Source organism: Equus asinus, chromosome 6 (genome assembly GCF_041296235.1).
Source record: "Equus asinus isolate D_3611 breed Donkey chromosome 6, EquAss-T2T_v2, whole genome shotgun sequence".
Lineage (NCBI taxonomy): Eukaryota > Metazoa > Chordata > Mammalia > Perissodactyla > Equidae > Equus > Equus asinus.
In genome coordinates, this window is record NC_091795.1 from 93982830 (window position 1) to 94008439 (window position 25610).

At 55.4% G+C, this 25610-nt stretch overlaps 1 protein-coding gene across 19 annotated transcripts in view; it reads right to left on the reverse strand.

Annotated features, from left to right (window-relative positions):
- Window positions 1–25610, reverse strand: part of ATP6V1C2 (ATPase H+ transporting V1 subunit C2) — a 54067-nt gene that overhangs the window by 285 nt on the left and 28172 nt on the right. For 2 of the 19 annotated variants that reach the window (XM_014864593.3, XM_070512604.1), the window contains 11 exons: window positions 23018–23103; window positions 22121–22150; window positions 15980–16074; window positions 11642–11733; window positions 9101–9199; window positions 8490–8558; window positions 6315–6407; window positions 6128–6221; window positions 3551–3688; window positions 2610–2707; window positions 245–374 (listed from right to left, as the gene is read on the reverse strand). In XM_014864593.3, coding sequence (XP_014720079.1) covers window positions 245–374; window positions 2610–2707; window positions 3551–3688; window positions 6128–6221; window positions 6315–6407; window positions 8490–8558; window positions 9101–9199; window positions 11642–11733; window positions 15980–16074; window positions 22121–22150; window positions 23018–23103 — 1024 coding nt within the window. Of the gene's footprint in view, window positions 1–9; window positions 375–2609; window positions 2708–2965; window positions 3689–6127; window positions 6222–6314; window positions 6408–8489; window positions 8559–9100; window positions 9200–11641; window positions 11734–15979; window positions 16075–22120; window positions 22151–23017; window positions 23104–25610 lie in introns of those variants that run through there. The other 17 variants (XM_070512617.1, XM_070512603.1, XM_014864595.3 and 14 more) reach the window with 11 other exon arrangements.

The following is a 25610-nucleotide window of genomic DNA, read 5'->3' on the forward strand; positions in this document are numbered from 1 at the left end:
GCAGTGTTCCACGTGCGCACATGGTTTCCTGGTTTATTCTTGTACTTTCGAGGAAGCTCTCTAGGCACTGACCGTATTTTCTGGCCACCCCCCCACCCCTCAACCTCTTCCTTGTGGTATTTCCACACTTATGAAACACAGATTTTCATAGCAGTCTGCCAAGTACTGTTCCTGGACAGTCTCTCCCGGGCAGAGAGGCTGACCTCACTGTAGAAACGCGGCTATTTCTGGAGCGGGTACCTACATCCAGGATGCTTGCGGCTGCGACTTGATCCAGATGCCTGAAGACGGAGTTCAGGACCTCTCGCAAACGTTTGGTGGACGACTTCTTAGGCTGGAGGAGCACCGCCTGGAAGTTCACCGGGAGTCCGTACCTTCTCAGACAGGATGTGTAAGTTACTCATGTGCAAAGAGGGACGAAAAGAACCTGACAGCGGAGTAAGTTCTAGTAGGAATGAAAAGCTTCAGCTAATGTAGCTTAAGACCATATTCATTTGAGTGAAATGCCTAGGGTCAGAGGTCAGGCTAATAACTGGATTTTTCTGGATAGAAAGATCTCTAGAAGACGCTAACCCACTTCTGATAATGATAGTGTTTGACTATAGAGCCAAGAGGTCACCCCGCGGACGCATGTGGCCATCCTGTGGTGAGCCCTCAAGGTGAATGGCGGCAATTGGATTGAATGTTCCGATTCCACAGCGTTTGTCCAAAACGCAGCTTAGCTGACTTACCTTCCTCTGCTAAAAGAGAGCAGCAAAAAAAAAAATCTGGTTTATCAAGATTGTTAATTCCTTTTGCTGAGTTTTTGGGTGGAAAAAAAGAATTTTAAATAGATTTTGTATGCCTGAGTACATCTGAAACCACTTGCTGGCAGCTGTTCCTGTGGTGGTATCCCAAAAGGAAATATTTATACTGAGTGCCATATTTAAACATGCATTTCGTGATTGCCAGAGACTTTTAAAAATACACTATCAGTGAGCAAACGCTCGGGTGTTCAATACTTGTCAGCTGTGTTTCTTCATGGTCCCCAAGCCAGGTGTGGGTAAGTCCTTAAGATACCCATTTACTCACCTGACATGTAAATGACTTACAGTGCCGAGATCTGTTAGTATCACTGTTAGTTTCTATTTCCCTATCAATGTCCATGAATTATCCCCTGGCTCCCAAACTTCCTGTGTTTGGACAAAACCATGTGGCAGCCACGTGGAGGAGGAACGAGGCCAAGAACCAAGCAAGAGCCTGTGGCAGCAGCCAGCAAGCTGAGGCGGAGACGGAGGAGAAAGCAAAGGTGGCTCCGGTGGGCTGGAGGGCTCGGGGTAGGCTGTGAGGATGGGGTGGGAGAGCAGAGGCACCCAGCTGGCCCTGAGGCTTGGGGCCTCGTGACAGGAAGGACGGGGCCACTGACATATGGCAGAAGCTGGAGGAAGGCGTTGGTAAGGAGGATGAGCCAGATTCCGAGAAGCCTATGTCGAGGAAGCCTTAGGAAGCATTGGCAGGCAAGGGGAAGCGGGGAGGAGTTGGCCAGGTGGACGGCTGGGAGGGGATCCTGGGGCCACCCGCAATGCAGGCAGGGGAAGGGACTGGGGCCACCCCACAGAGGGAGACGGCCTCTGAGGGCCGAGGAGCAGGGAGCCTGCAGGTCAGCAGGCTAAGAGCAGAGAGGTTTGGAAGAGGGTGCAGCCAGCGTGTGTGGTGCCACTGAGATCCCTGACAGTTCAGGACACAGGGCATCTTCAGAACAACGCGGAAAATCAGGCCTCAAAAAATACTTCCTGGGGCTGGCCCCATGGCCTAGTGGTAAAGTTCGGTGTGGGTTTGGTTCCTAGGTGCAGACAACCACTTGTTGGTGGCCATGCTGTGGTGGCAACCCACATACAAATTAGAGGAAGACTGGCACAGATGTTAGCTCAGGGCCAATCTTCTTCAGCCAAAAAAAAAATTAAAAAATATACCTATGTATTTCCTATTTGATTCTACTTTTGTAAAAATTTAGTAAAAATTATACCTATGTGTAAACTAAACAAAAAACCTAAAGGAGTATGTACCAGCACATTAACAGTGTTTTTTCTCATGGTGTTAAAATTACAAGTGATTTTTATTCATTCTTTGTGCTTATCTATAGTTTCCAAATTTTCCACAGTGAACCTATTTTTGCTTTTGTTAAAAATAATAAAGCAAAATAAGTTTTGTTGTTGTGGGTTCGATTTGGTTTGGGTTTTAGTTCTTGTGCTGCCTTCAGCTTCAGAGGTCAAGGACTGAGATGGTTGGTGCTGGCATTTCTTCCAGGAGTCACTGGACCCCGGTGGGCTGTGCAGGGGTGGGATGGAGCCAGCTGGGGAGAGCAGGACGACACCTGCCCCAAGTCTGGCAGGAAAGGGACACAGCGCACCGGACGGCAGGGAGCTGCAGGCTGAGAGGTTTACTTAGGAAATCCTAAGCATGTTGCCAAGAGCCAGAAGGAGCAGCGGGAGAGGGCAGAGGGCTGGGGCATGTCCTGAGGAGGCTGGAGGGGCAGGGCGGGAAGGGGGAGGCAGGAGCTCAGGGAGTCCCAGCGCTGGCTGCGCCCAGCGTCCCCACTGCATGATAGCCGGGTCGGCATCTCCACCCACCTGAGCACGGACTCCACAAACACCCTCAGCGCCTTGATGTGGATCCAGGCAATAAAGGCCTCGCTGAAGTTCACCTTGAGCCAGCGCAGCAGGGGGCCCTGCAGGGAGGGGAGAGTGCGTGACCCCTCCTGTCCGCCCTGCCCAATGCCAGGCTGAGAAGGGACACGGGTTATGACAGAGCAAGCCCTGAGCTGAGAAGAAATGCCCAGGAGCCAGCAGAAGCAGCGAGTCCATTGGACGAGGCCCAGGACCACGTTGTCCAGGGCGCCTGATGCCAGGGAAGCTCAGGGACCAGCCACCTGGCACATGCGTGGGGCCACCACAGATGGGGCCGGAGGGGATGGGCAGCCCCTGACCTCAGGGCTTCCAGCAGGCAGCTGACAGGCCTCCTCTGACACTACACTGCCGAGGAGCCACCTTCTCAAAAGCTCTGCCCCAGGTCCTGGCATCATCCACCAGCTGCCACTTCGAGGGGGCTCCTCACAGCCCCACCTCACACGGCCACCACCTCCCAGGCCACGGCAGCTGTCACTAATGCCGGTGCGGCCAGACCTCTGGGGGAGCTCAGAGTCTTGGAGCAATGGCTCTGAGCTCCCACCTGATACCCCAACTGCTCACAAAGGTCATGGGTGGGTCCAGCCAGGGCAGCCAGGGGAGGAGACCGCCACCCCCAGCAGGGCCTGCCCCGTCACCAGCTCCAGCCACCTCCAGCCAGGGCAGAGGCACCCTGGCCAACAAGCACCGTCCATTGCTGGGGGGCAGCAGGGACAGCTCCCAAGAGGCCCTGCAGATTAGGAGGAAGGCATGATTCTGGACTCCTTGAATTTAAGACCTCAAAAGCCACGTTAGATAACAGAGAATGCAAAGATTGGTTTGCTCAGAAGACACCTGGCCTGGCGAGGACATGCGAGCCGGGGAGCCCAGGGTCCTGGGTTGCTTACCTCGCCCTCGCCCTCACTCTCTCTCTCTCTGTCGCTCTGCCCCGCAGCAGGCCTATCAGGGCTCCCTAGCGGGGTTACCTTAACCTTGTGGTCCCGGAAGGTGGATGATCCCTTTTTAAGAGCAACACAGGAAGTTTGCTAAAGGCACAGAAATGATTTATTAATCTTTCAGCAAACACGCATCACAAACAGAAATAATTCCTATCGCCTGAAAAGCATGTGAAGGCAAGCTCCTGAATGCCAGCCCACTCTGGGGACCGGGCGGGCTAGAGATGGCACGCACGCGTGCCTGTGGGCCCCTGGCGGGGTTAAAGTCTTCGAGTCCTACTCCAGGGACTGAACCGACTGCTGGCGGAGGAGTCAGTTCCCACCTCCCCCATGCCCACCCTGCCCGGCCTTGGCCTCGGTGGGGACCGCCCCCATGAGCAGACAAGGACAGGAGCTCCAGGGACGACGCTGCCCACAGAGCTGCCTATCCAGGCTCCGTCAAGGCGTCCCCATCAAGTGCACCTGAGCATGTGACACACAGAAATTAGCCAGGCGTGCTGGTAGGACACTCCATCCTTTATCATCTTTCTCCACAAATAGTGGAAAGCACAGGAAAATACTACCCTGGGCTCTCCAAGGGAATTGAAACCTGGGACCTAGCCCGTCCCCTCTGGTTGACGAGTAACAAAAAGGATGCAGGAGGCTGGTCATACCCCCCTTCAAACAAGCTAAAGGGGGGAAGGGGTTCTCAAGAAGACCAGTAGGGTGACCCCAGCCAACCCCTGCTCACTGGCACACAGAGAGAGCCTTGCAAGGAGCTGAGCGTCTCCAAGTTAGTGTGTCTTCGGGGCTCTGTCTCTCCCCAGAGAGACCCTGGCAGGGCCCCCGCGGCACACGGGGGCACAGAAGCCTACACCAGGTAAGAAGCGCCAGCTGGCAACCTGAGACCCGGCGGCAGCTGTCAGGCTCTGTGTGCCACCTCCACCAACAGGGGTCTGTGCAAGCGTGGAGCTGGGTCCAAGGCCCTAGCCGACTGCCTGACCTCTGGGCAGGGCTCCCGCCTGGACGCTGTGGAAGCCACCCCTGTGAGCTGGCCTGCAGAGACTCGGTGGGGGCCCGGCCGGACTGAAGGAGGGGCAGCCCTGCGCGGAGGCCGGAGCTCGGGGTGGGCGGGCTGAGGTCAAGGAGGAAACCCTCTGGAGCTCAGCTTCCTGGGGGGCACCTTTCCTGCCTCAGGGCTCGGCCTCCAGCTCAGCCCTCTGTCTCAGGAAGGGGGACACGCCCAAAGCCTGGGCCCAAGCCTGACAGATTCTGGATCTGAGAAGCATGTGCACTCACTTGGTGTGCACACTCATGTCCACATGCACAGGTGTGTGTGCACGTGTGTTTATATTTGGGGGGAGAAGAGTTAAAACCCCCCACAGGCACTTCTCTATGAGCAGCTTCCTCTTCTTCCTCAAAGGAGGATGGGCCAGTCGGGTGGGGCACTAGGAAGCCCACGGCGGCCTGCGGCTGGGGCTCGCTCCTGAGGGATCCACTTGTCTGGAGTCCCTGTGCAAAGGCCACTGACCCGGAGAGGTCAGGCGGACGTGCGGAGTCCCCCAGCCCCGTGTCGGAGAGGGCCCGGGGCCAACACTTGGCCACACGGCTGGCACTCCTCGCTCTCACCCAAGCACATACTTACAACTCCATGTTTACACACCGACTTTCCCAAGAGGCCTGAAGTACGTCCTACCCATTCTTCTCTTCCCGTCTACACTAGAGGCTGAACTGGAGGGTACTCTGAGAACCTCCCCAGGGTGGCGGGATGGGGGAAGGGGCCCTGGAAACATTCCACCAGACCACCTGGGGCCACCCCGCTCAGCCCGACTCTGCAGCTGGAGGACGCCGCATCCGGAAGGTGCCTCTTCTACAGAGCGGCAGAGTGGCCTTCCTGAGGCTCACTGCCCACATTTCAGGAGAGTCCGGTCTCCCCCTCTCGAGCCCAGTGCCCCACACGTGAACAGCTTCTGAGTGGCTGTCGTCGGAAGTCTCAAGACTAAGTACCACTCTTGGCTAAAAGCAGCAGATGGGTAAATACAGGTGCTGGTGACGGAGGAACCCACATCACGCCTGGAAGTCACACTGACAAGGACTGCGGGGTGACCGCTGGCCACACTGTCCAAGGGGGGCACTGCCCACTCTCGGCCCCAGTGCGCCTGCCTGGACCCCACCTGCCTTGCTGGACCTTTGTGGGGGCAGGCAGCGTCCACTTCCCAGGGAAGAACACTCATGAATCTCTCAGAGCCTCAATTTCTTATCTGCAAAATGGAGCTGAGGGTCACTTCCTGGGAGGGCCGTGCTTGGGACTCGCGGAGACCACGTACGGACGGTGCCCAGTGCACGGCTCACTGCTCACGGCCACCGCCACGATCCCCTGTGTGTGCCTCCTTCCCCCAGACCCTGCCCTGGCCATCCCAGGAGAACACGCTCCTGGGTGGTGTGCACCCAGGGGAGCGGGGACACGGCAGGGCACCTGCCCGGGCCTCTGGGGGGTGGGAAGGACGCCCACATCGTGCGTGCAAATCCGCGGCCGGCCCGAGTACTCACATACTGTTGCTTCTTATCAGACAGCAGTCTGCTCATCTCTTCCCGCTCCCTCTTAATTTCCTTTTCATCATAGTAATATTCACGCACTGTGAACCTTCAGACAAGCAAACGAGAGGATTTCACTAAGAAGCTGCCAGTCGGAGCAGAGACCCCGCCAGTGGAGAAGCCCGCCCAGCCCAGCCCTTACTTGTTTTCTTTGGCCTTGGTTTTGAAATCATCAATCACTTTTCGAAACAGGGTCACCGTGAAGAGGCCGCCCTCGTTGTCCTCAGCAATCAACCTGGTGGAGAGAAGCGTGCTCACTGGACTCATCGGCAGGCCCCACGTGGGAGCCGGGCTGGAAGAGGCCTGTCCGCTCCCTAGGCGGGTGGGTCACCGCCGAGGTGAGCCTCTGTCCCCATCAGCCTGGTGGCCGACATGCAGGGGCCCTGGCAGAGCCGAGGGCGGGGGAACCAAGGTGTCCCTTATCATTTCCTGCTGGCTCTGCCTGCCATTTCCGCCTCCTGCCCTGCTGCCCCGGCTCCAGGCCAAGGCCTCGAGGCCTGCCCGGGATCTGCCGCAGCCCTGGGGGAAGCTGGAGACCGGCTGTGCAGACATCCGGGGTCTGGCTTCTGTTCACGAAACGCCTGTGAGACCGAGCTACTCTGGGGTCTCAGCTCGCACGAGGGCCGGGCAGCCCCTGGCTCTGACACAGTGTGGCTCTGGCAGAGCGGAGCGGCGTTCCGGTTCGTGCAAACCATCCCACAGTGTCCATTTCACATCCAACGTCCCAATGTCCTCATTAGACACAGCCTCCCAGCATGCCTCAACACGAGGCCACTGTGGTCCCTTGTCCCCAAGGACATGGGGGTTGTTGGGGCCAGAGGTCTAAGGGTTTTTGAGTCCTGCCGGCCAGATAACAGGAGCCCTTGGGCCCAGGCAGGGCCTCGTGCATGCTAGCCAGGTCACCCTTCCTGTTCCTCAGAGCTCACACCCAGAGGGGCTGACCCAGCTCCAGAGACTGTTCCAGAGTCATCTCTGCCAACCCTCTGGTGCCCTCTGACAGTGAAGGGCCTGGCAGTTCTGGTCTGAGAAGCCAAGCCAGCCACCAAGGCAGCCTCTCCGGGCAGGGGTCCTGGGCACGCGGCCACAGAGAGCCGGCCTAGGAGAGTAGAGAATGCTTCTGCCGGGCAGGCCAGCTTCCAGGCCAGTTCCTCTGTCCATCTGTTCTTCTCCCCAACCAGCTGCACACGTGACTGCCCCCGGCTCATTCCTCTGGCCTCCCCTTGTGACCTCAGGCTGCAACTGTCCTGTTCCCTGGACTCCTCAGTTTAGCTCCTGATTTCTATCTGCTCTGAGTTTGTGATCCTGGGAGAGCAGCCTTCAGCCGGGGCCCCAGGCCAGAGGCCTCGGGCTGGGATGGGAGCAGGCAGGGCCCCCAGCGCAGAAGCTCCGTGTGCTGGGAGGCGGACGAATGGCACGGCCGCCCAAGACTCAGTGTCAAATCTTCTACACTCACAAACTCTACCAGACGTCTGAAAAGGCACAGAAAAGAACAAATACCTACGGATCTGCTGCCCAGCTCAAGACAGAAACAATTTTCAGACAGCAGAAGCCCCATGTGCCCCTCCCCAACTGCATGCCACTCTCTGCCCGAGGTCAGCCCTGTGCTGAGCCTGGCGTTTCTCATCCCCGAAGGCCCCCATAATTCTCCTGTACACCTGTGTATGCCCAAGTCACATACGGCTTAGCTTCATCCATTTTTAGACCTTAAATAACTGGCTTCCCGCTGTGCGTACCCTCCTGCACTTGCTTTTTCCGCATAGAGTGACATTTATATATAACATCACAGGCTGAGATTTATCCTCACTTACGAAACTCTAACGCCTTGGTTGTCCCCGCTGGGTGGTATCCACGGTTTGACTATATTCCTGTCTCCCTTCTCCTGTCGCTTTCCCAGCCCTCACCGGCCACTCCTGCTCTGACCCCAGCAGGCCACACTCTGAGACTGTTTTTCTCCCCAGCTCACGCTCTGGGGTCACCACAAGCAGGCCCTAGCTTGACCCTCAGGTGGGGAAGAGTGGACACTGAGCTGAGAATGCAGAGGAGAGTGCAGCAAAAGCCCTGCGCACCCTGCCCGGAGGTAGTCAGGGAGGGGTTCCCAGAGGAGGGGGCAGGGGAGTGGAGTTCTGAGAGATGGAGGGAGTCGAGCATGTGGCTGGGTGTGTGGCTGTGAGGGAACCCAGGCAGAGGAACTCTTGCAGGCACAAGCACGGAGGGCTGAGGGTCCTTGCACCCTTGGGGCAGATTTGGTGGTTGGGTGCCCCAAAATGCCCACATACACCTCCCCTGGGGCCTGGGGCCAAGCTAGGGTCTCACTTACTTGGTCGACCGTGGGACCACCATGTCCGAGAGGGACTCGTAGGTTTTTTGCCATTGTGTGTAGCTTTGTCTGTGAGAATACAGAACGGTTGAGTGATTTTTGCAGAAAAGACTGTGGGGCGTCCTGAGTGTTTAGGAAGCTGCAATACCTTTTCCCGGGGGACTAAGAGAGCCCCAACATCCCCTGAGACTCTGCCACGGGCAGTGGGAACCCCCAGCCCAGCACCATCGTGAGCCCAGCCTCCCCGTGAGGCCCTGGGTTCAGCCAGAGATACTCGTGGGGTACTGTCTAATCCTGGCCCTGTGCGGCCTTTGGCAAGCCAGCTGACCTCTCTGGCCTCAGGATGAGGGAATAATAACACCGCCCCACAGGCTTGTTGTGAGTGACCCGAGCTCCTGTCTGCAGCCTCTGGCACATGATTCACAGAATGGCTGCTTCATCACTGCTCTCACCCCACAGGCACCGTCCCCCTGCCCCCGTTACGCCCACACAGCCCCATTTAGGGCCCCCAGGATCCGGGCCGAGGGGGGGCTCCTCCTTCCTCCCCATTGGGCAGGGCCAGATCACCAACACAGCGAGACCCCAAACCGCCGCCTCCCTGGCCCACTCACTTGGGGACGATGACCAGCAGCGTGATCAGATACTCGGAATCCAGCACGAAGTCTTCCTTGCTCACAATATCACTCAGCGTCCGGGTGAAGAGGTTTCCCCTGAACCCATGGGGACGAAGAAGGTGGGATCAGCAGAAAGGCAGATGGAGGCCACGTGGGCCTGGGCTTGTGGGCCGCACGGACCCCCGGCAAACCCACAACACATCGGTGCTAGGAAAGGAGGGCCAGGCAGGAAACGGGCAAGACTCAGGATGTCCCCTGGGGTGAGATGGGGGCCCCGGGCTCTGTGTCCTGGAGGCTAGAACTGCTGTGGCTGGCAGGGCCTCAGGTGCTATCACCTGTCACCTGAGGGGCTGCTGAATCCAACACCTCGGTCACCTGCGCTGCCCCGGTGCAAGCCACAGGCTGTTGGGAGGGGACCACGGGCAGCAGGCAGCTTAAGTTACTCAAGTGTCAAACAGTGGCCGGCTCACGAGGCCACCAGGGCCATCCTGGGCAGACACAGGCCTGGAGGGAGCTGCGTTTCACTTTACACACCTCACAGGTCCAGCAGCCAGGGCACATGCACCTGAAACAGCTCTCTGCAGGCCAGTGGAGGCCGGTCTGCATCGAGGTCACGGTATTTTTAGCACACGGATGAAGGCTGTTGGATCAGCACCCGGGCCAGTCGGCTCCCCAGACGGTCTGCGCCTTGGCACTCGGGCCACGATATCAGCCGAGATGTCAGCCCATGGTGCTTCCCGAGTAAACGCTTCCCAGCGCAGGGCCAAGGCCAAGGCTTCAGGGAAAACACCATTCTGCAGAGGCGCCCGGCCTGCCCGGGGAGCCGGTCCCTCTCTCCTCCCCACCACGCCATCCCTGACGAGGCCCTTAGATTCCTCTCCAGAGGCTCCACCCACAAGCCTTCCTGCCACGGTGCTTCCACGTTACCCGCACACTCAGGCCTCATCTGTCTGGCTTACGCCTGCACCCCCTGCACAAAGTAGACTTTCCAAAAATATTTGTTGAATGAATAATTGTGAGCTCTCCAAGTGCAGAAATGATTATTTTATTTTGCTTTGTGTCTTTAGGGTCCATAACGCCTGAGAGCATAGTAGATGCTTAATAAACGCTTATCAAAAGGAGAAGAGAACAACGGAAGAGGGAGGTGGAGACCCTTCTACCCTCTCCGCTCTCTTGTGCTTCCCTCAGTGCATACGATCAACAGATCAGTCAACATTACCGTGGATCAGCGATCGACTTCTTCACCAGTTGACTGAGGAGGTTAGACCAGATGTTTGCTCACGTCCCAAACAATTCTTAAGAAGGCCACAGTTGGGGGTACAATGAATGGATGGCCCAGCAGGCAAATGGCCCCACGGCCCACTGGTCAAGGCCATGATGGACCTATGCCAAGGTCGTCATTTAGGGCTCTCTGCCATTGGCGCCTGCCCTTGTCCCCTCCGCACTCCTCCCTGGGGGGGCCAAGGAGGAGGCAACTCAGTTGATGCCCATTTAGCTCTGATGCAGTCAGGCAGCCGACAATGATGATTTCTAGTTGAAGAACATCTTTCCCTCTTTGGATTTAAATTTTCCACTAATGTATTATTCTCTTCTTTCACAAGAAGACAGCTGGCCCAGTGACCCTCAGAAGAGAGAAGTGGACGTGGGAGGGTGTGAGCCAATCAGAGGGATGGCCACACAAGGGGACAGCTAAGCTTCCCTTCCTTTCTCTGGAGTGTCTCAGAGAACTGCCAACAGAATCAGATCCAGAATCTGGGGAGACTGTGAGGATCTTCCACACCAACTCAGCCCTGTTCAGAAGCGCCTTTCAGCCTCCTTGGCAGGAGCTCATCTGGCTTCTTCTTACATACCTCCACCAACACGGCACTCACTACCTCACAAGACAGTCACTGCCATCACGACACTGGGTTTATGTTTTTCTCCAGATACCTCTCACCATCTTGGGAGACTCAGTGACTAGTTGTATCTGCTGGGCCAAGCAGTTGGCTCCCTCTTCCACAGCGTGGTCCTTCGGGTGGGTGGAGAAAGTACCTGAGTCCCTGAGGCTGCTCTGCTCTGGCCACAGAGCCCACTGCCCTCTGCTGGCTCTCACAAAGGACCAGCCTCCGACACCCCAGCCTCCTGCTGCACTGAGTGGGAGGGGCCTCTGTAAAGCTTCCACAGGGGCAGGAGCTTGGGGGGCCCCCCAGGTGTTCTCAACAACCTGGGAGAGGCCAGGAGAGGCCGGGAGAGGCCGGGAGAGGTCAGGAGCACCTTCCAGCTCCTACTCCTCTCTGGGCACAGGCAGGGAGGTGCCATTGGCCCTCACTCAGGCCTTTCCTCCCCCGCATCTGCTCTGGGTCCTCCTCGCCCAGCACAGCTCCTGGAGAAGCAGGAGTGCCTCTGTGTCTGTCTGTCTGTCTGTCTTCCTCTGTCTCTTTCAGACACTGACACAGACCCCGGCTCAGCCAGGGATCTGAAAGGCACACACGCAAGCGCAGCCAGGCCCCCGCCCAGGCGGCCTTGAGGCCGCGGCAGCCTGGGAGCACGGGTACTCACATGGACTTCCTCTCCAGGTTCTCCAGGTTTGTCTTCAGAGTGTTGTACGAGACCATCCGGGATTTCAGGTCAGTCTCAATCTGGGCCAATTGCTGTTTGGAAAACCAGAAGAGTGTAAAGAGTTGGTTGAACTTTTCAAAACTGCCACAAATTGCTCCTGATGAACTTAAGAAAAAACAAGGCACCGGCTCGTTTGCCAAGGCCGGCTCTGCTGTGCCAGACAGCCCAGCGCTCGGCCCCGCAGGAGCCCGCGGGGGTCAGGGCAGGGACTCACATCTCTACTTGGCAGACCCGGAGGCTCAAGACATGAGCGGCTTTTCTGGAATCACTCAACAAACTGAATCTTCTCCTGATTTCGAGTCTGTCTCGTACTGTCAGGGCCCCCACGGGCCTCCACACCATGCGCTCTCAGGCTCTGCTAGGGGTCAGCTCAGGCGGACCCCCACCCTGGCTTCTATGAGGACCCGCTACGCCTCAGCCCCGACCAGCGCCCAGGTCTCCAGGCTCAGCTGTGCCCTGCGGCAGCCTCTTCCCGCTCTGCAAAGGTCGAAGGTTCCTTTCCGTGTGGAGGCAGATCACCGATCTGACATTAAGGAGAGCCCCTTGTTCTAGAAGTTTCAGGAGCATGTCCCAGCCCACATCCTGCGGCGGACAGAGGGTCGGGGGGCATGAGACAAGCTGAGCTCTCCTGCCTCAGGGGCCCCACCCGCCCAGCCGGGGTGATGACGTCCTCCCCAAGGGCTCAGAGCCACGAAAGAAAACTGCCCACAAGGGCCCCATTCACGGGGAGCCCTCAAAACACTGTAGCTGCTAAGGCGACTGCTGTAAATGAGTGTTCCAAGTCCAGGGACACCGGGAGCCCCTCTCAAATGCTGGGAGCTGTCGGGAAGTTAAATAAAACCCACCAGACCCCGCTCTGCAGAGCTCACACTCACAGCAGAGCCCATTAACACACAACTGGCTCCACAAAGCGGGCCCCACATTGCGAACACTGAGCAGCCAGCCATCCAACGAACAGGGGAGAGCCACCCACGCTGACACGCGGTGGGCTCGGGCCGACTCCCGAGGCCCCTAGGAGAGACTGTGAGCATCTCCTCCCCCGACCCCCGTTCTCTCTTCTCAATCCCACGTTCAGTGACACCTCATGGTGGCAACTGGCTATGGTGGGAATATTCACACCATGTCAACAGACACAACAGATCTGCACATTGCTGCTGACGCGGGACTATCGCGAGACCATCATCTGAATAAAAGGGGGCAAACTGTAGGATAGGAAAAATTTTGAGCTGAAACATATATATTTTTTATATAGATGGAAGGATCCACTGTAAACTTTAAACATTGGTTACCTCAAGGAGGAGATTAAAGGGAGCGGGAATGGGGGGCGGTGGTCACCGGAGGTGTTCAACGTTTTTATCTTTACATTTTGATATGTGTGATTTCTTTATAAGATTTATACTTTTTTTACAATTTTTAAAAACTTTTGACTTTGAAATGATTATAGATTCATGGGAAATTGCAAAAATAGTACACAGAGATGCCATGTACCAGTTTCCCCACGGGTAACATCTTACATAGCAACGGTACAGTATCATAATGAGGAAACTGAAGTAGGTACAATCCACAAATCTTGATTTTTAAAATAAGGCTTATATTTTTTTTAAAAATCCTGTGTCATCCTTATTTTTCTAATTTCACCGTAAGCCAATGAAAAACCACAGAAGAGGGCTTGGAAACCAGTAAAACTGGTTCTCAGAGAGGAACTCAGGCTTCGGCACAAGTCTGGCCCAAAAGGCTGTGTGACCTGGTGTCAGCTCCTGAACCTCTCTGAGCTTACTGTGAGCTAATACAACCCGCGAAGCAGGTCATTCAGAGAGGCAAGTCCTCTCCTCTACTGACTGGGCTCCTCGTGAGCAGGCAGGGTCTTGGTCGTCTCTGCAGTTCCGGGCACGTGGCCAGCACCGGGCAGTGCTTCCACAGAACCTGCACACCCAGTCCTGCTCCTGCCAGGCACACGGCCGCTGCACTTTCCGCCACTGAAGGCAGGCATGCCAGGCAGAAGCCTGGAGGGTTTGTGTAACCCCAAGGGGCCAGCACCCCAAGCGGGTCGGCATGAAGTAGGCCCCACCAACTGCTAGTGGACATCCACGAGGGGGAGAAATAAACCTTTTGCTCTGTCACACGGGTGAGATTTGGGGGCTTTTTGGAAACTACAACATGACCCAGCCTGGGGAGACTGACATAGCCATGGGCGCCGGGTCCCTGACCAGGTGACATGCTGCCATGCTGTGTGCACGGCCTGGGGGGCGCCCAAGCCCACCCCATCCTTGTGCCCCTTCATTAAAGGAGGCAGGTGGGCTCAGTTCCCAGCGTTGGGAGGTCCTGGGGCCTGGCCTTGACTATGTCATCGCCGGCCCCTCGCAGGTGGGGACACCTGCTCAGAGAACGCCTGGCAGCACGGCGACTTCGCCTCCCGGGGCGCCCCCAGGGGAGCTCCTCTGACTATGACGTCTCTAGTTAACAGAATCAGACCTCCCGTTGTGGGGCCAGGCCTGAGCCAGGGCTGAGAGCATCACAGACGTGCCAAAGCCCAGCCGGCTGCCTCTCAGCAGCGGAGGGAGCCCGGGGCTTCCCTGGGAAGTGGGGCCCGCGCAAAGCACATGAGCTCTACACTCCCCTCCCAGGGGAACGGCTCGCCACCTGCAGGCCCTGGAGCGTGCCACCGAGCCTCTCAGCCAGCGTCCCCATCTGAGACCCGAGGAAGGGGACACCTACCTCCAGGGTGACTGAGAAGTCAAAGCAATAAGAGAGCCCAGGTGGTTCCAGGCACACAGGGAGCGCCATCAAAAACGGTGGCCCCTCCTCTCCCTGCTTTCCTGCCAAAGTCCCTCTTTGGGTCCCCTAGACTAGCGAGAAGCCAGGTTTTATCCTCTACAACTGCTGTGCTCCCCTTCAGCCGATGCCCTGGTCTGCTCCGGGGCCCTCGTCACTGCGGGGCATGCCCGTGTCGGTGACTACTGTCCCAGGTGGCCTCAGAGGGTGGCCCTGACGCTCGGCTTGGCCTCCCCAGCACAGCGCAGGGCTCAGCCAAGCCCACAGACCACCATGTGCTTCCAGGTTGTTGGTGAAGGTGCACAACGCCCTGCTGGAGGCTGCACCTGGCACAGGGGCTCTGGGCAGCCCCTCCTCACAGGGCCTTCCAGAATCACCGCCCAATTGTCCCAGGAGGGGCCGGGACCTCTGTGATGCAGGCGGTGCCCGAGGAGCCGCACCCAGATTCCAAGCCTTCTGGCCCCACCGCATTCCCAGAGGCTCAGGCCGGGCACCAGCCTGCCATCAGGGCATGGGGACAGGTCCCAGGGGCCTGCCTCCTTCACCTGACCCGCCCAGCCACGCCTGGGGGCTCTGCTGCTCTGTGTGGACAACAGGAGGCTTTGTTCCCGCCTGGCGCGGACTCTCTCCCAGCCACCCAGGCCAGCAGGAGGCATGATACACAAGGGGCTCGGCGTGTCGTGGAGCAAAGGGGGACAGTCATAAGCCGTCAGCCCCAATCTCAGAATCTTGGTCAGTGTCCACCCTCCGTGAGACAAACAGGAGCCAGCATGGCTGCGAGACATCCACAGTGTCCCCAGAAACCTGGGGCGCAGTGCTTTTGTTCATGAAGTCAGAGCCAGAGGCCAGTGCTTACCAAGATGGCGGACTCACAGGGGGCAGCTCTTACTGGCCTCACTATTGTCACAGGCGCCTCAGAGCAGAGGGGGGGACCCCTGGGAACACCTCCCAGAAACACCTCCAGGACTTAGGGCTCCTAAGCCAAACTCTCCACTGAAGCAGATGGTTTTCATCAAGTAAATAATCCCCCTGGGGGTGGGGGTGTCAGATGGGGCTTAAGAAGAGGTCAGGGTGGGGCTGCCTTCTCCATCAGTACCTTTGAAAAGAAAAGAGGTGGGGGGAGTGCTGAGAATGGCCACTGGGTCTGGGGTCAGAACCGTGGTGGCTCAGAGAGGAGTGTCCTGTGAGCCACAGCCCCTCGCCAGGTGGCAGGGCTAGAAGAGGCACGGAAGCAGGGGGTCGCCTTTCCCATTTCCAGGGCTGTCCTGAAACCCAAAGGTCTCTGACCTTGGCCAGGGTGCAGAAGGCCACATCTCGGAAACTCACCAGGGCCGTGAGGGCTGACAGGAGACAGACAGACGGGGAGGGGACCCCAGCCAAGGTCACTCGGCAGGAATGTCCCTCTCCACTTTGCCAGGGTCCAAATGCCATGTACCTCTGCCCCAGATGGTCAGCTGTCCTGGTCACAGCAGTTAAGTGTCCCCCGAGAGAAGGCCCTTTCCTTACCTTGGCTACAGTGTCCACCACGCTCACCAGCGGCTGCTTGGCAGGATATTTGGCCATGTCCCATTCAAAGTGGGTCACAAAGGATGTTAAGTCAACTGGAAGAACACAAACACATTTCAACAAACAAGGGTGACTCTCCAGGTCTCGTGAGACTGAGGCTGCCAAACCCCGAGCCAGGTGCCCCCACTTAAACCAACGAAGCAATTAGAGACACCAGAGGACAGAGGCTCCAGGAGAGCAAACATCCACCTTGGGAGCAGAGCGCTCAGCCAACGGGCGGCTCTCAGCCAGAACCATTGGCAGCACCCTGAACCCTTCCGAAAACACACACCACCAGCCACAAGGCCACCATGACAGGTGCACTCCTGCACCCCAAACTCTCACTCAGGTCTGCACTGGGAGATTCCGCTTTCACAGGAGGTGGAGGCAAAGTCGGGAGGTATTCTGAGGGCACCAGGCTAATCCTCCGCCTTTTCCAGTTGCTTTGGCCATACTCCCCTGCTGGGTGATCATTCTGTCTTGAGGTACCCCAAGGCACGCCAGAGAAGAGCCTCAAGCTGACTCCCAAGACCACACAGAGGTCATGGGTGCCACCTGCTCACCAGACTAGCCATCTTCCTGCCCTTGCACCCGAGCCCTAGACAAAGGCGATTTCAACACACAGGCTCTGTTTTTTTTGTTTGTTTGTTTGAGGAAGATTAGCCCTGAGCTAACTACTGCCAATCCTCCTCTTTTTGCTGAGGAAGACTGGCCCTGAGCTAACATCCATGCCCATCTTCCTCTACTTTATATGTAGGATGCCTACCACAGCATGGCTTGCCAAGTGGCGCCATGTCCACACCCAGGGATCTGAACAGGCAAATCCCGGGCCACAGAGAAGCGGAACGTGCGCACTTAACTGCTGCACCACCAGGCCGGCCCAGGCTCTGTTTTAAAGAAGGCATTTTCGGGGCCAGCCCCATTGCCAAGTGGTTAAGTTCACACATTCTGGCAGTTCACAGCTCCGGCAGGCCAGGGTTTTGCCAGTTCAGATCCTGGGCACAGACATGGCACTGCTCATCAGACCATGCTGAGGCGGCGTCCCACATAGCAGAGCCAGAAGGACCTACAACTAGAATATACAACTATGTCCTGTGGGGCTTTGGGGAGAAAAAAAAAAAGAAGAATTGGCAATAGATGTTAGCTCAGGTGCCAATCTTTAAAAAAAAAATTTTTTTTTTAAAAGAAGGCATTTTAAACATTAGCAAAATACCAGCGTTTGTGAATGTGGTTTTTACTATCTGGTACGGCTGTCTATTTCTCAGTGTACATCCTCTATACAAAAGTCCGTAGTGAGTAGAACAAATCAGTGTTTTCTCAACAAATTTCCTTTCTTCCCTTACTTTCTCCAAAAACAAACCTAACCTGCGGTCCTTGGGGTGTCTGTGGTCCCCTCCAACCAGCTGCAGGTGCAGGATGAAGCTCTGGGGTTGAGGTCAGACCAGCGACCCTGAGTGAACTTGGGCTGATCCCGAGCCTCCGGGCCTTGCGCACATCAGTAACTAAACCCCTTTGCACCTCAGTCTCCTTATCTGAGAAATGGGAGCAGGGAGGGGGTCTGCACACCCCGAGTGCCCGCTGTCTTCAGACTAGCTCTATGCACATCTAAAGAGTGCTACCTGGGGGCCAGCTGCTGGCCACACCCCAGGGCCTGACCTCCTCTAACAGGTCGGGTCAGCGTAGGTTCCAGTGGCCCCCGGAATCCTGGAATCCCAGCAAGACCGCCCCGCTGTGTCAGATTCTCACCCCAGGCTGTGTGGATGCCGGCCCTTCCCAGTACCTCCTCATGCAACTGCACAGGGACTGGTCATTGCTCACTCAACACTTCCGGGCACTAGGGAAGGGGGGAAGGGCTGGCCCCCGACTCCCAGGGAGGGCACGGAGGGCTGTGCTGGGACTCAGTATTCACGCAGGGGCTGAAGGCGACAGGAGCGTGCCATGTGGCCAGTGAAGGAGGGCGCTGGGAGTGAGGGGGGAGGACTGGTGGACACACGTGTTGGGGCACAAGGACTCTGGGTCAAGCTGAAGTAACCGTGAGCATGGGTGGAGATGGAAGAGTGTCGTGAACAGCTGTGTCTGTACTTACGCCCAGGGGATAAAGACACGCGGCCCACTCCCTGAGCCCCTATATGTGTCAGGAACTGGACAGGCACTCCAACCCGACAGCAGTGCTGAAAGAGGTCACCACTGGGACAACTTTGAGTTTACTATGTGGGTAGACAAGTCCCCAAGAAGCAGGTGGAAACGAAATGGGGCTCAGAGGAGGGCACTGGCCTGCGGGTGGAGTTGCCAGATGTAGGCGGCCACAAGTGCCTTAAAATAAGGAGACGCTGCTGCTGCTGCTGCTGCTGCTGCTGATGATGATGATGATGATGATGACAACCATTTGAGGAGCTGACAATTACCGATGGTTTACCTTGGCCAAGACACGTGAACTGTCTCATTTAATTTACTCTTAACCCTATTCAGTACTATCACTATCTGCATTTTAGAGACGAGGAAACTCGCACATAAAATGAGGCGAGGAACAGGAAGCACATGGAGCACCAGCTTCACCCCCCCCCGCCACGCCCATCCACAGGGGCCCAGCCTCGCCGCGGTGGAGCGGGAAGCTCACGCACAGTTGCCGCCTTCACAAGAACCAGACTTGGAAGAGGTTCCTCGGGTCCCAACAGTGATGGAATTGACCAGAGTGTCTCTGAGGCCCCAAGGTGGGGCTCTGATCCAGGAGGACTAGTGTCCTTACGAGAAGAGACACCAGGGTACCCTCTCTCTCTTTCCCCACGTGAGGACACAGCAAAGGAAGTGGGTTCTCACAGGAACCAAACCTGCCGGCACCTTGATCTTGGACTCCCAGCCTCCAGAACTGTGAGAGGTAAATGTCTCTGGTTAAAGCCCCCAGTCTGCTGTATGTTGTCATGGTGGCCCGAGCTGACTGACACAGATTTCGTGTTCATCTGGTATTAACATGGATTTTGGTGTTGCCCCACCACGGCGGGGAGATGAGTGTGCAGGAGGGACCCAGGCCCGGGAGGAACGGAATTCATGTCGGATGACAGCGGCGGCTGTGGTCAGAGGCGGAACACGAAGGTAGGGAAGGGCCGGGATCCCACTTACTGAGACCCCATGTGCGCCGGGCAGCGGGCAAGCAAGTCCTCCGCTGCTGGTCACGCGCTGACAGGGAGGAGCCATCGCCCACCCCCCAGACCAGGGAACAGCCAGCCCCGGGCCGGAGACGCAGGCAGACGTGTGCTTTGGGATCTCGCCCCTTCTCCTCCCCGCCTGCCTCCTCCAGCACCACGTGGGCACACCCCCATCCAATAGAGCTACCCTCAGCCCCTCCCTCTCTCTCCCACTGCTGTTTGGTCCTTCAACATCAGGACAGAGACCAGCTCCTTTTGAAAACCTGCCCATCGGTGCCTCCCGCTGCTGGCCGGAGCCCGTGGACAGACGCTCGCCTGCTCATCACACTGACGCTGCACGATCACCCCTGATTCTCTGGCTCTTTCAGGCTCCTTGAGGGCAGACAACTGTCTCTGTGTCCCCAGGGCCTGTCACAGTGCCCAGCGCAGAGCAGATGCCCACACACACACGAACCTTCCTAATCACCCTGGTTATTGGACTGACTCGCACTGTCTTGATTTCAGATCAAGCTCTTGTCTCCAGGCATTTTCACAAATTTCGAGGCCTTTGTGGCATTCAGGTCAAAGAGAATGCGTTCCCCCTTCCCACCAGAAGAACTCCTATAATTCGCTTGAGACTCAGCCTGTCCCCCTTGGACTGGCTCTCAAGCGCCCAGCCTCCATTTCCATCGCAGCATGGATGGTGCTGTGGTCTGTCCGGCCTAGGGCCGTGAGCTCATGGAGGGACTTCATCTCTGAGCACCCAGCACCCAGCACAGTGCTTGGAGCTCAATAGCCTGCAGGAGTGTCCAACAAACAAAGGAGCGAGAGGATGTTAGATAAGGAGACCGCGCAGACCTCCCTGCGGAAGCCTCGAGAAAACCCTGGTTTGTGACAGTGACTTCCTCCTCCTCCAGCACCTCCTCTCCCGTGTCTGGAGCACCAGCTCCAGCTCCAGACACTGACCCTTGCCTCGGGCCACGAATCCAAGGGCAGCCTTGTCCTGTCCACACACACTGCCTGTGGTGACAACATGGTCTGAGGACGGTCCTTTGCCTTGGAAAGCGGCAGCCCCCTCGGGCCTCCCTGCATTTCCAGCACAGCAGCTTCCCTCTGCCCCAAAGAGACCAGGCCTCCCTTCCCTGGTTGAAGTCAGCGAGGCCTGGGCTCGGACTGATGGCCTATGAGGTCAGACCGTGACCCAGGCCAGCTCATTCCTGAGCAAAACACGGTGTGCACAGGCAGCGGCTCTTGAGCAACAATGATCTCAGCTGAGAAACAAAACAAGGCCTTCCAGGTAGGCAGCAGAACGGGGGGCCTGTGAGCGACGGGCTGCAGCCAGATGGGCCTTCAGGCACTGACGACTCCTGTGCACATTCTAGAGCCCGGGCCAGACATCGGTGTACTGGTTCTACTTCTGCTGCAATTCAACCCATCTACGTCCTTCCACGCTCACAGCTCAGCTAGGGGCAGACAGTAGGCAAAACAAAAGGTGCTCAGGCAAAGCTCAGAGCCGAGGAGGGGATTAAGTCCACTGACAGGTGAGAAAACCAAGACTCGGAGAGATGACCGGCCAAGGCCACAAAGGGCATTACACCACAGGACCGGGCGTGACCACTCCAAGTCCAGTGCTGCTGGCCCTCCAAGCAACATTGCCCTGAATTCCCAGCTGTTCGAGTGCCCTGGAGAAGATCAGATTGAAAGCCCACCTCCCGGGGGCCAGCCGGAGTTCCTCCAGTTAACTCTGCCCATCACTAGTCCCGTGGGTGCTCCGCAGAAGAAAAAGATTTCTCCACCCAAGGAACATTGGGAAAGCCTGAGCCAAACTCAGTTTGAAAAGGTCTCTTGACTGCGGGACTTTTCAGAGCCATTCCTACGCTAACATGCATTGGGAATGTTCACGAGTCGGCCGTGAGCACTGCCCTGGCGGCCTGACCTTTGTTTGCACAGGGCTGGTGCTCCAGTCTTGGAAGTCATGGCGACTCAACTCGCAGGAGGTCTAGAGATAACGAAACCCATTAGACAACGAATAAAGCTGAATTTCTCCTCCTGAGAGGACAGCCAGCCATCTGAGAGTTGGTGCCATTTGGACTGGGGATAGATATGATGGAATAATGACATCTAACTTTAAGTAATGTGAATTTTGAGTACAATGTAAGCATTTTGATCACTATTTTAACGTGAGCTCAAATCCTAGTGTCCTAAAAACCAGGTTTTTATGTAGAAAAACAGCTCTCTACCTTAGTCAGCTCTCAGTCTAGGGCCCTACGAGTTACCTGCTGGGAAATAAGATCAGTTGATCCATTTAACAAAATAATTTTTTGTATGAGTATCAGCAAGAAATCTCAGTGTCACAAAGAGATTGCATTTGGGAAGGCATTTTGGTAACTTCCAATCTGTAAAGATTTGTATTCGTCCTCAAAGGACTTGCTGGCTTTAATTGCACCAGTTTGAGGAGGTTGGAGAAAACCCAAAAGCAATTGGCTCCTTCTAACCCTGAAACCAGGAATGGCCCGTTGGAGCACAGGGACACCCCCAAGGGCTCCAGGGAAGGAGCTCCCTGTATGAGTGAACCCCATCAAGACCACACAAAGCCAAGCCTAGCACGGAGACTTCCAGGGTCCATCAAACAGCAACCCCCAAGGGCAGGCAAGAGGAGGCTGGGGACAGCCACCAAGGCAAGGAGCAGACGGCAAGCTACAAGATGCAGAAGTCCATCTTGAACTCCGGAGCTAAAGCATTCCCATTTCCAGGAGCATGCAATGCTGCTGGGGGAGGCGGGGGAGACGAAAAAGAGGGGACAGGAGTAAAACAGTTGCCATCTGTGTCATATGGATATCGTGACCAAGCTACGAGGTTGTTATTTGAGAAATCCATCATAACCTGATCACTGTACCCCTACAACCAGACCGAGATTCTGCCTTCCCAGGGACATGCGGACACCACACAGCACACACACAGCAAACAACGCACAACCTACTCTTTAGACATTTCATTTTCTCCTTCAAACCTGCAATGCAATAAGGTGGCGTTATTAAACCGCATTAACATGCAAGGCCAAGTTCAGGTTTGGGAGTATGAACATTTCCATTTGTCAGTTTAAACAAGCAAATAAAAAGTCTTTTATGGTTTCCAGGAGGGCAAAAACATGACTTTATATGTAACAAATGATATAAATAAATATAGAATATATATGCTCATTTTCAGTATATACGCATGCATAGATTTACAGGTCTAATTATTTATACAGATATTTAAACACCTAATTCTAAGGTTTCCAAAGTCTCAAAGTTGTCTCGCACATTTTAAGTGCAATTAAATTGTACATACACAATTAATGGACCAAAGTGTCATTGGAATCTAAAGATTTATCCTCTCGGCACAGAGAAGGGAGATTCCAATGCGAATACGCTACACAGAGCCATTTTGGTCTAACTCTCTGTTTACTGGGCACAGCTTAAGACCTCAGTGTGAGGCATTCCTCAGCACAGGAAGACAGCGTTCAGCCTCCTTTGGGGAAAGGAATAAATCTGCTAGGGGTCAGGGGGGATGGAATTTTCCATTTGGATAAAGGGAGGTTGATTGAAAAGGTGAGTGGGCCAAACAACCATTAGACCCCACTGAACCTATTTTCCTTCAGATTTCATTGAGGAGTTCAGCTACAGGGTAAGAAATGCCAGGCGCTTTACAAACGTGACAGCAGGACTATGAACTTGCCGAGGGGCACGTCTTCAAACAGCAGTACCACGAGCTAAAAACGAGCTGTACAGCCTCTGTTCAGCTGTCAATTCGGACCCTCCTGGGGCCACAGCGAGGGCTCCCTATGGGCTAGAATGACCTGAGAAAGGACTGGAAGAAGAACTCTGGGGTGACCTACCTCCATTGGCCAGGAGGTTCTCCTGAGCCATCCCCTTGGCGTCTTCCATGACTTCCACCACGCTCTGGGCCATTCTTCTTATGAGGCTGTGGGAGCAGAACAAGAGGCGGGTGAGCCGGGAGGCTGCCCTCGGAGCGCTGCCGCACCGCGCGGGTGGGAAGAGGAGCGGACGCCACCCTTTGGAGGAATCGTTTGACAAGACGGGTGGAGAGACTTAAAATGCTAATAGGATTTGAACCAGTAATTCCACTTCTGGGAAACCATTTTACGGAAACAGAACAAACAGGAAAGGTTTTCTGAATAAAAAGATCTTCACAGCGTGGTTGCCGACAGCGAAAAATTGGAGAATGACAATAGGGGATTGTTGAAGAAAATGATGGCATATCCAGCTGAGGGATTATTAGGCAGTCACTGAAAATGAGGTTTACAGAGAATTTCTAATACCGTGGAACAGGGCGTATATTGTAATGTTACGTGGAAAAAAAACAAGACACCAACTTACACAGACAATGTTCTTCCTACTTTACATATTTTCTATTGTAATCCAGCATTGTTTTTATAATTAGAAAATTAAAACTTTTTAAGACTCCAGAAAACATTCTGATGGCTGCCGAAAGTATGAGAAAAGAAAGGAAAATGCAGGATTTGGAGGCGAGGGACTCTCACGGGCGTGGCTCTGCCAATCACCCAATGTATGATTTTGGCCAAATTTATTTAATCTCTTTGAGCCTCAGTTCTCTAATCTGTAAAATGTGGATTACACCATTTTGCAGGATTATTATGAGTATTAATATAACTAATCAGGCACCGAGCATCTAGCAGCAAAGAGTGTCTGCTCCCCAAGGCTGAACAGTTAGAAGTCCAATTGGAAAACATGCCAAATTAGGATCTGTGGGGGCCTAGAATTGGCCACCCCAAGATATGTCTCTTTGGCATGAGAATTTTGGGGGGGCTGGTTACTTTTAATAAAAGCGACTCTGAGGAGCAGAGTTTGCTTGCCCTTTGTTGGGAAACATTTACATTTGTAAGGGAAATCTCCATCAGTAAACGTGTCTCCCTCTCTGTACCAGGAAGAAGAAAGGGGATGACCTTATCTCTAGAAACTCTTAATCAATACCAAAGGAAAGGACTTAAATCTGCATAATAATCTTATTCCTGCTTCTGGTAACCTCCTGTAACTGACTCCCCCCACCCCCAACATTCTCCTTTGTCTTTAGCTGGATACGATATTTAAGGTGGGGGCTTCAGCCATTTTGGCAAGTTGCTCAGCTTGCCTGAGCCTCTCCCATGTATGCATGTTATAAAGCTTTGTTTAATTTTCTCTCATTATTCTGTCTCATGTGAATTTAATTCGTTCTCCAGCCAGATGAACCCAGAGAGGGTAGAGGAAGTGTCTTCCTCCCCTATAGATCAAAGTCTAAAAGCTCTGATGATCCAAATCCTTGCCCCAGGCCCTCACTCCACATCCTCCTGGCTCCCAGGAGGGAGGCAGCGTCTGCGGAGGATCAGTCACTCAATTCCAAATGGAGAACATGGTCTTCTACCACTGCTGCAGCCGCCGGCCATGCTGGCCTCTCAGAGCACGGCGGCCAGGGGCCTAGGGCCTGACACAGAGAACTGAGGGGGGGAGGGCACTGAAGGGCTCAGATCAAAGGAAGGAGGTGGGGGAGGAAGCTGCCCGTTTTCCTATCAGAGCAATGTGTGTTCACGGTCAAAAACTGAAAAATACCAGTATAAAGCAATTAACAAAAAAATGACCAATAACACCTTCCCACCCAAGAGGAAACACACACTTTGCATTTTAGCATATTTCCCAAAACTTCACAGTTCCACGGTTGATGTGAGTTGAGGTTTTCCTTTGATGACACCTACCATTCAGTGAGGTCTAGGGAGGGCCAAGCCTTCTATAATCATTGTGTCATTTGATCCTCAGGAAAACTTTCGAAGATGGGTGTTATTCTGTCTTCACAGATGAGGAGACTGGCCCAGGAAGTAAGCAGCCTCCCAGCCGTCCAGTCTGTCTGCGGAAACTGAGGGTCTCGGCCACCAGGCCACAAGCTGTCCTTACAGACCCTGTGGCCGTGCTGGGCTTCCACGCCCGCAAACGTGCTGGCATTTCTTTGAATAGTAGCTCACATCTCCCCAATTATAACTACGGCAAGTGACCCAACAAATCTCTCTCTGTTCCCTCAGCAAAATGGGGATGGTGCCCCTCGTCTCCCAGGGCTACTTGTGGAGTTGGGTGCCCTGCATGGAAAGCAACAGGTCCCTGGGGATCGGCCAGATCTCTGGAGCAGCTCTCGGCAGCCTGGTGACGGCATCGGCTCTCTGCTGTCTGGCTCCCAGGCGGACGTGGCAGGAAACGGGGAGGGAGAGGGTGAATCTGGTTCCCTCCCCGTTCCAGGAACCTCTCCCCTCTCATCGCCTCCAACCCAGGGGAGTGACAACGCCTCTCCCTCTCCCTGGGCTCCTGCACCATCCCCCATGGCCCTCCTACAGCCCACACACAACTACATGTCCCTTAATAAGCAGACCCTCCTGAAATTATCCTCAGTTGAGTGTGTCTGCTATTATCTGACAGAACCCTGACTTG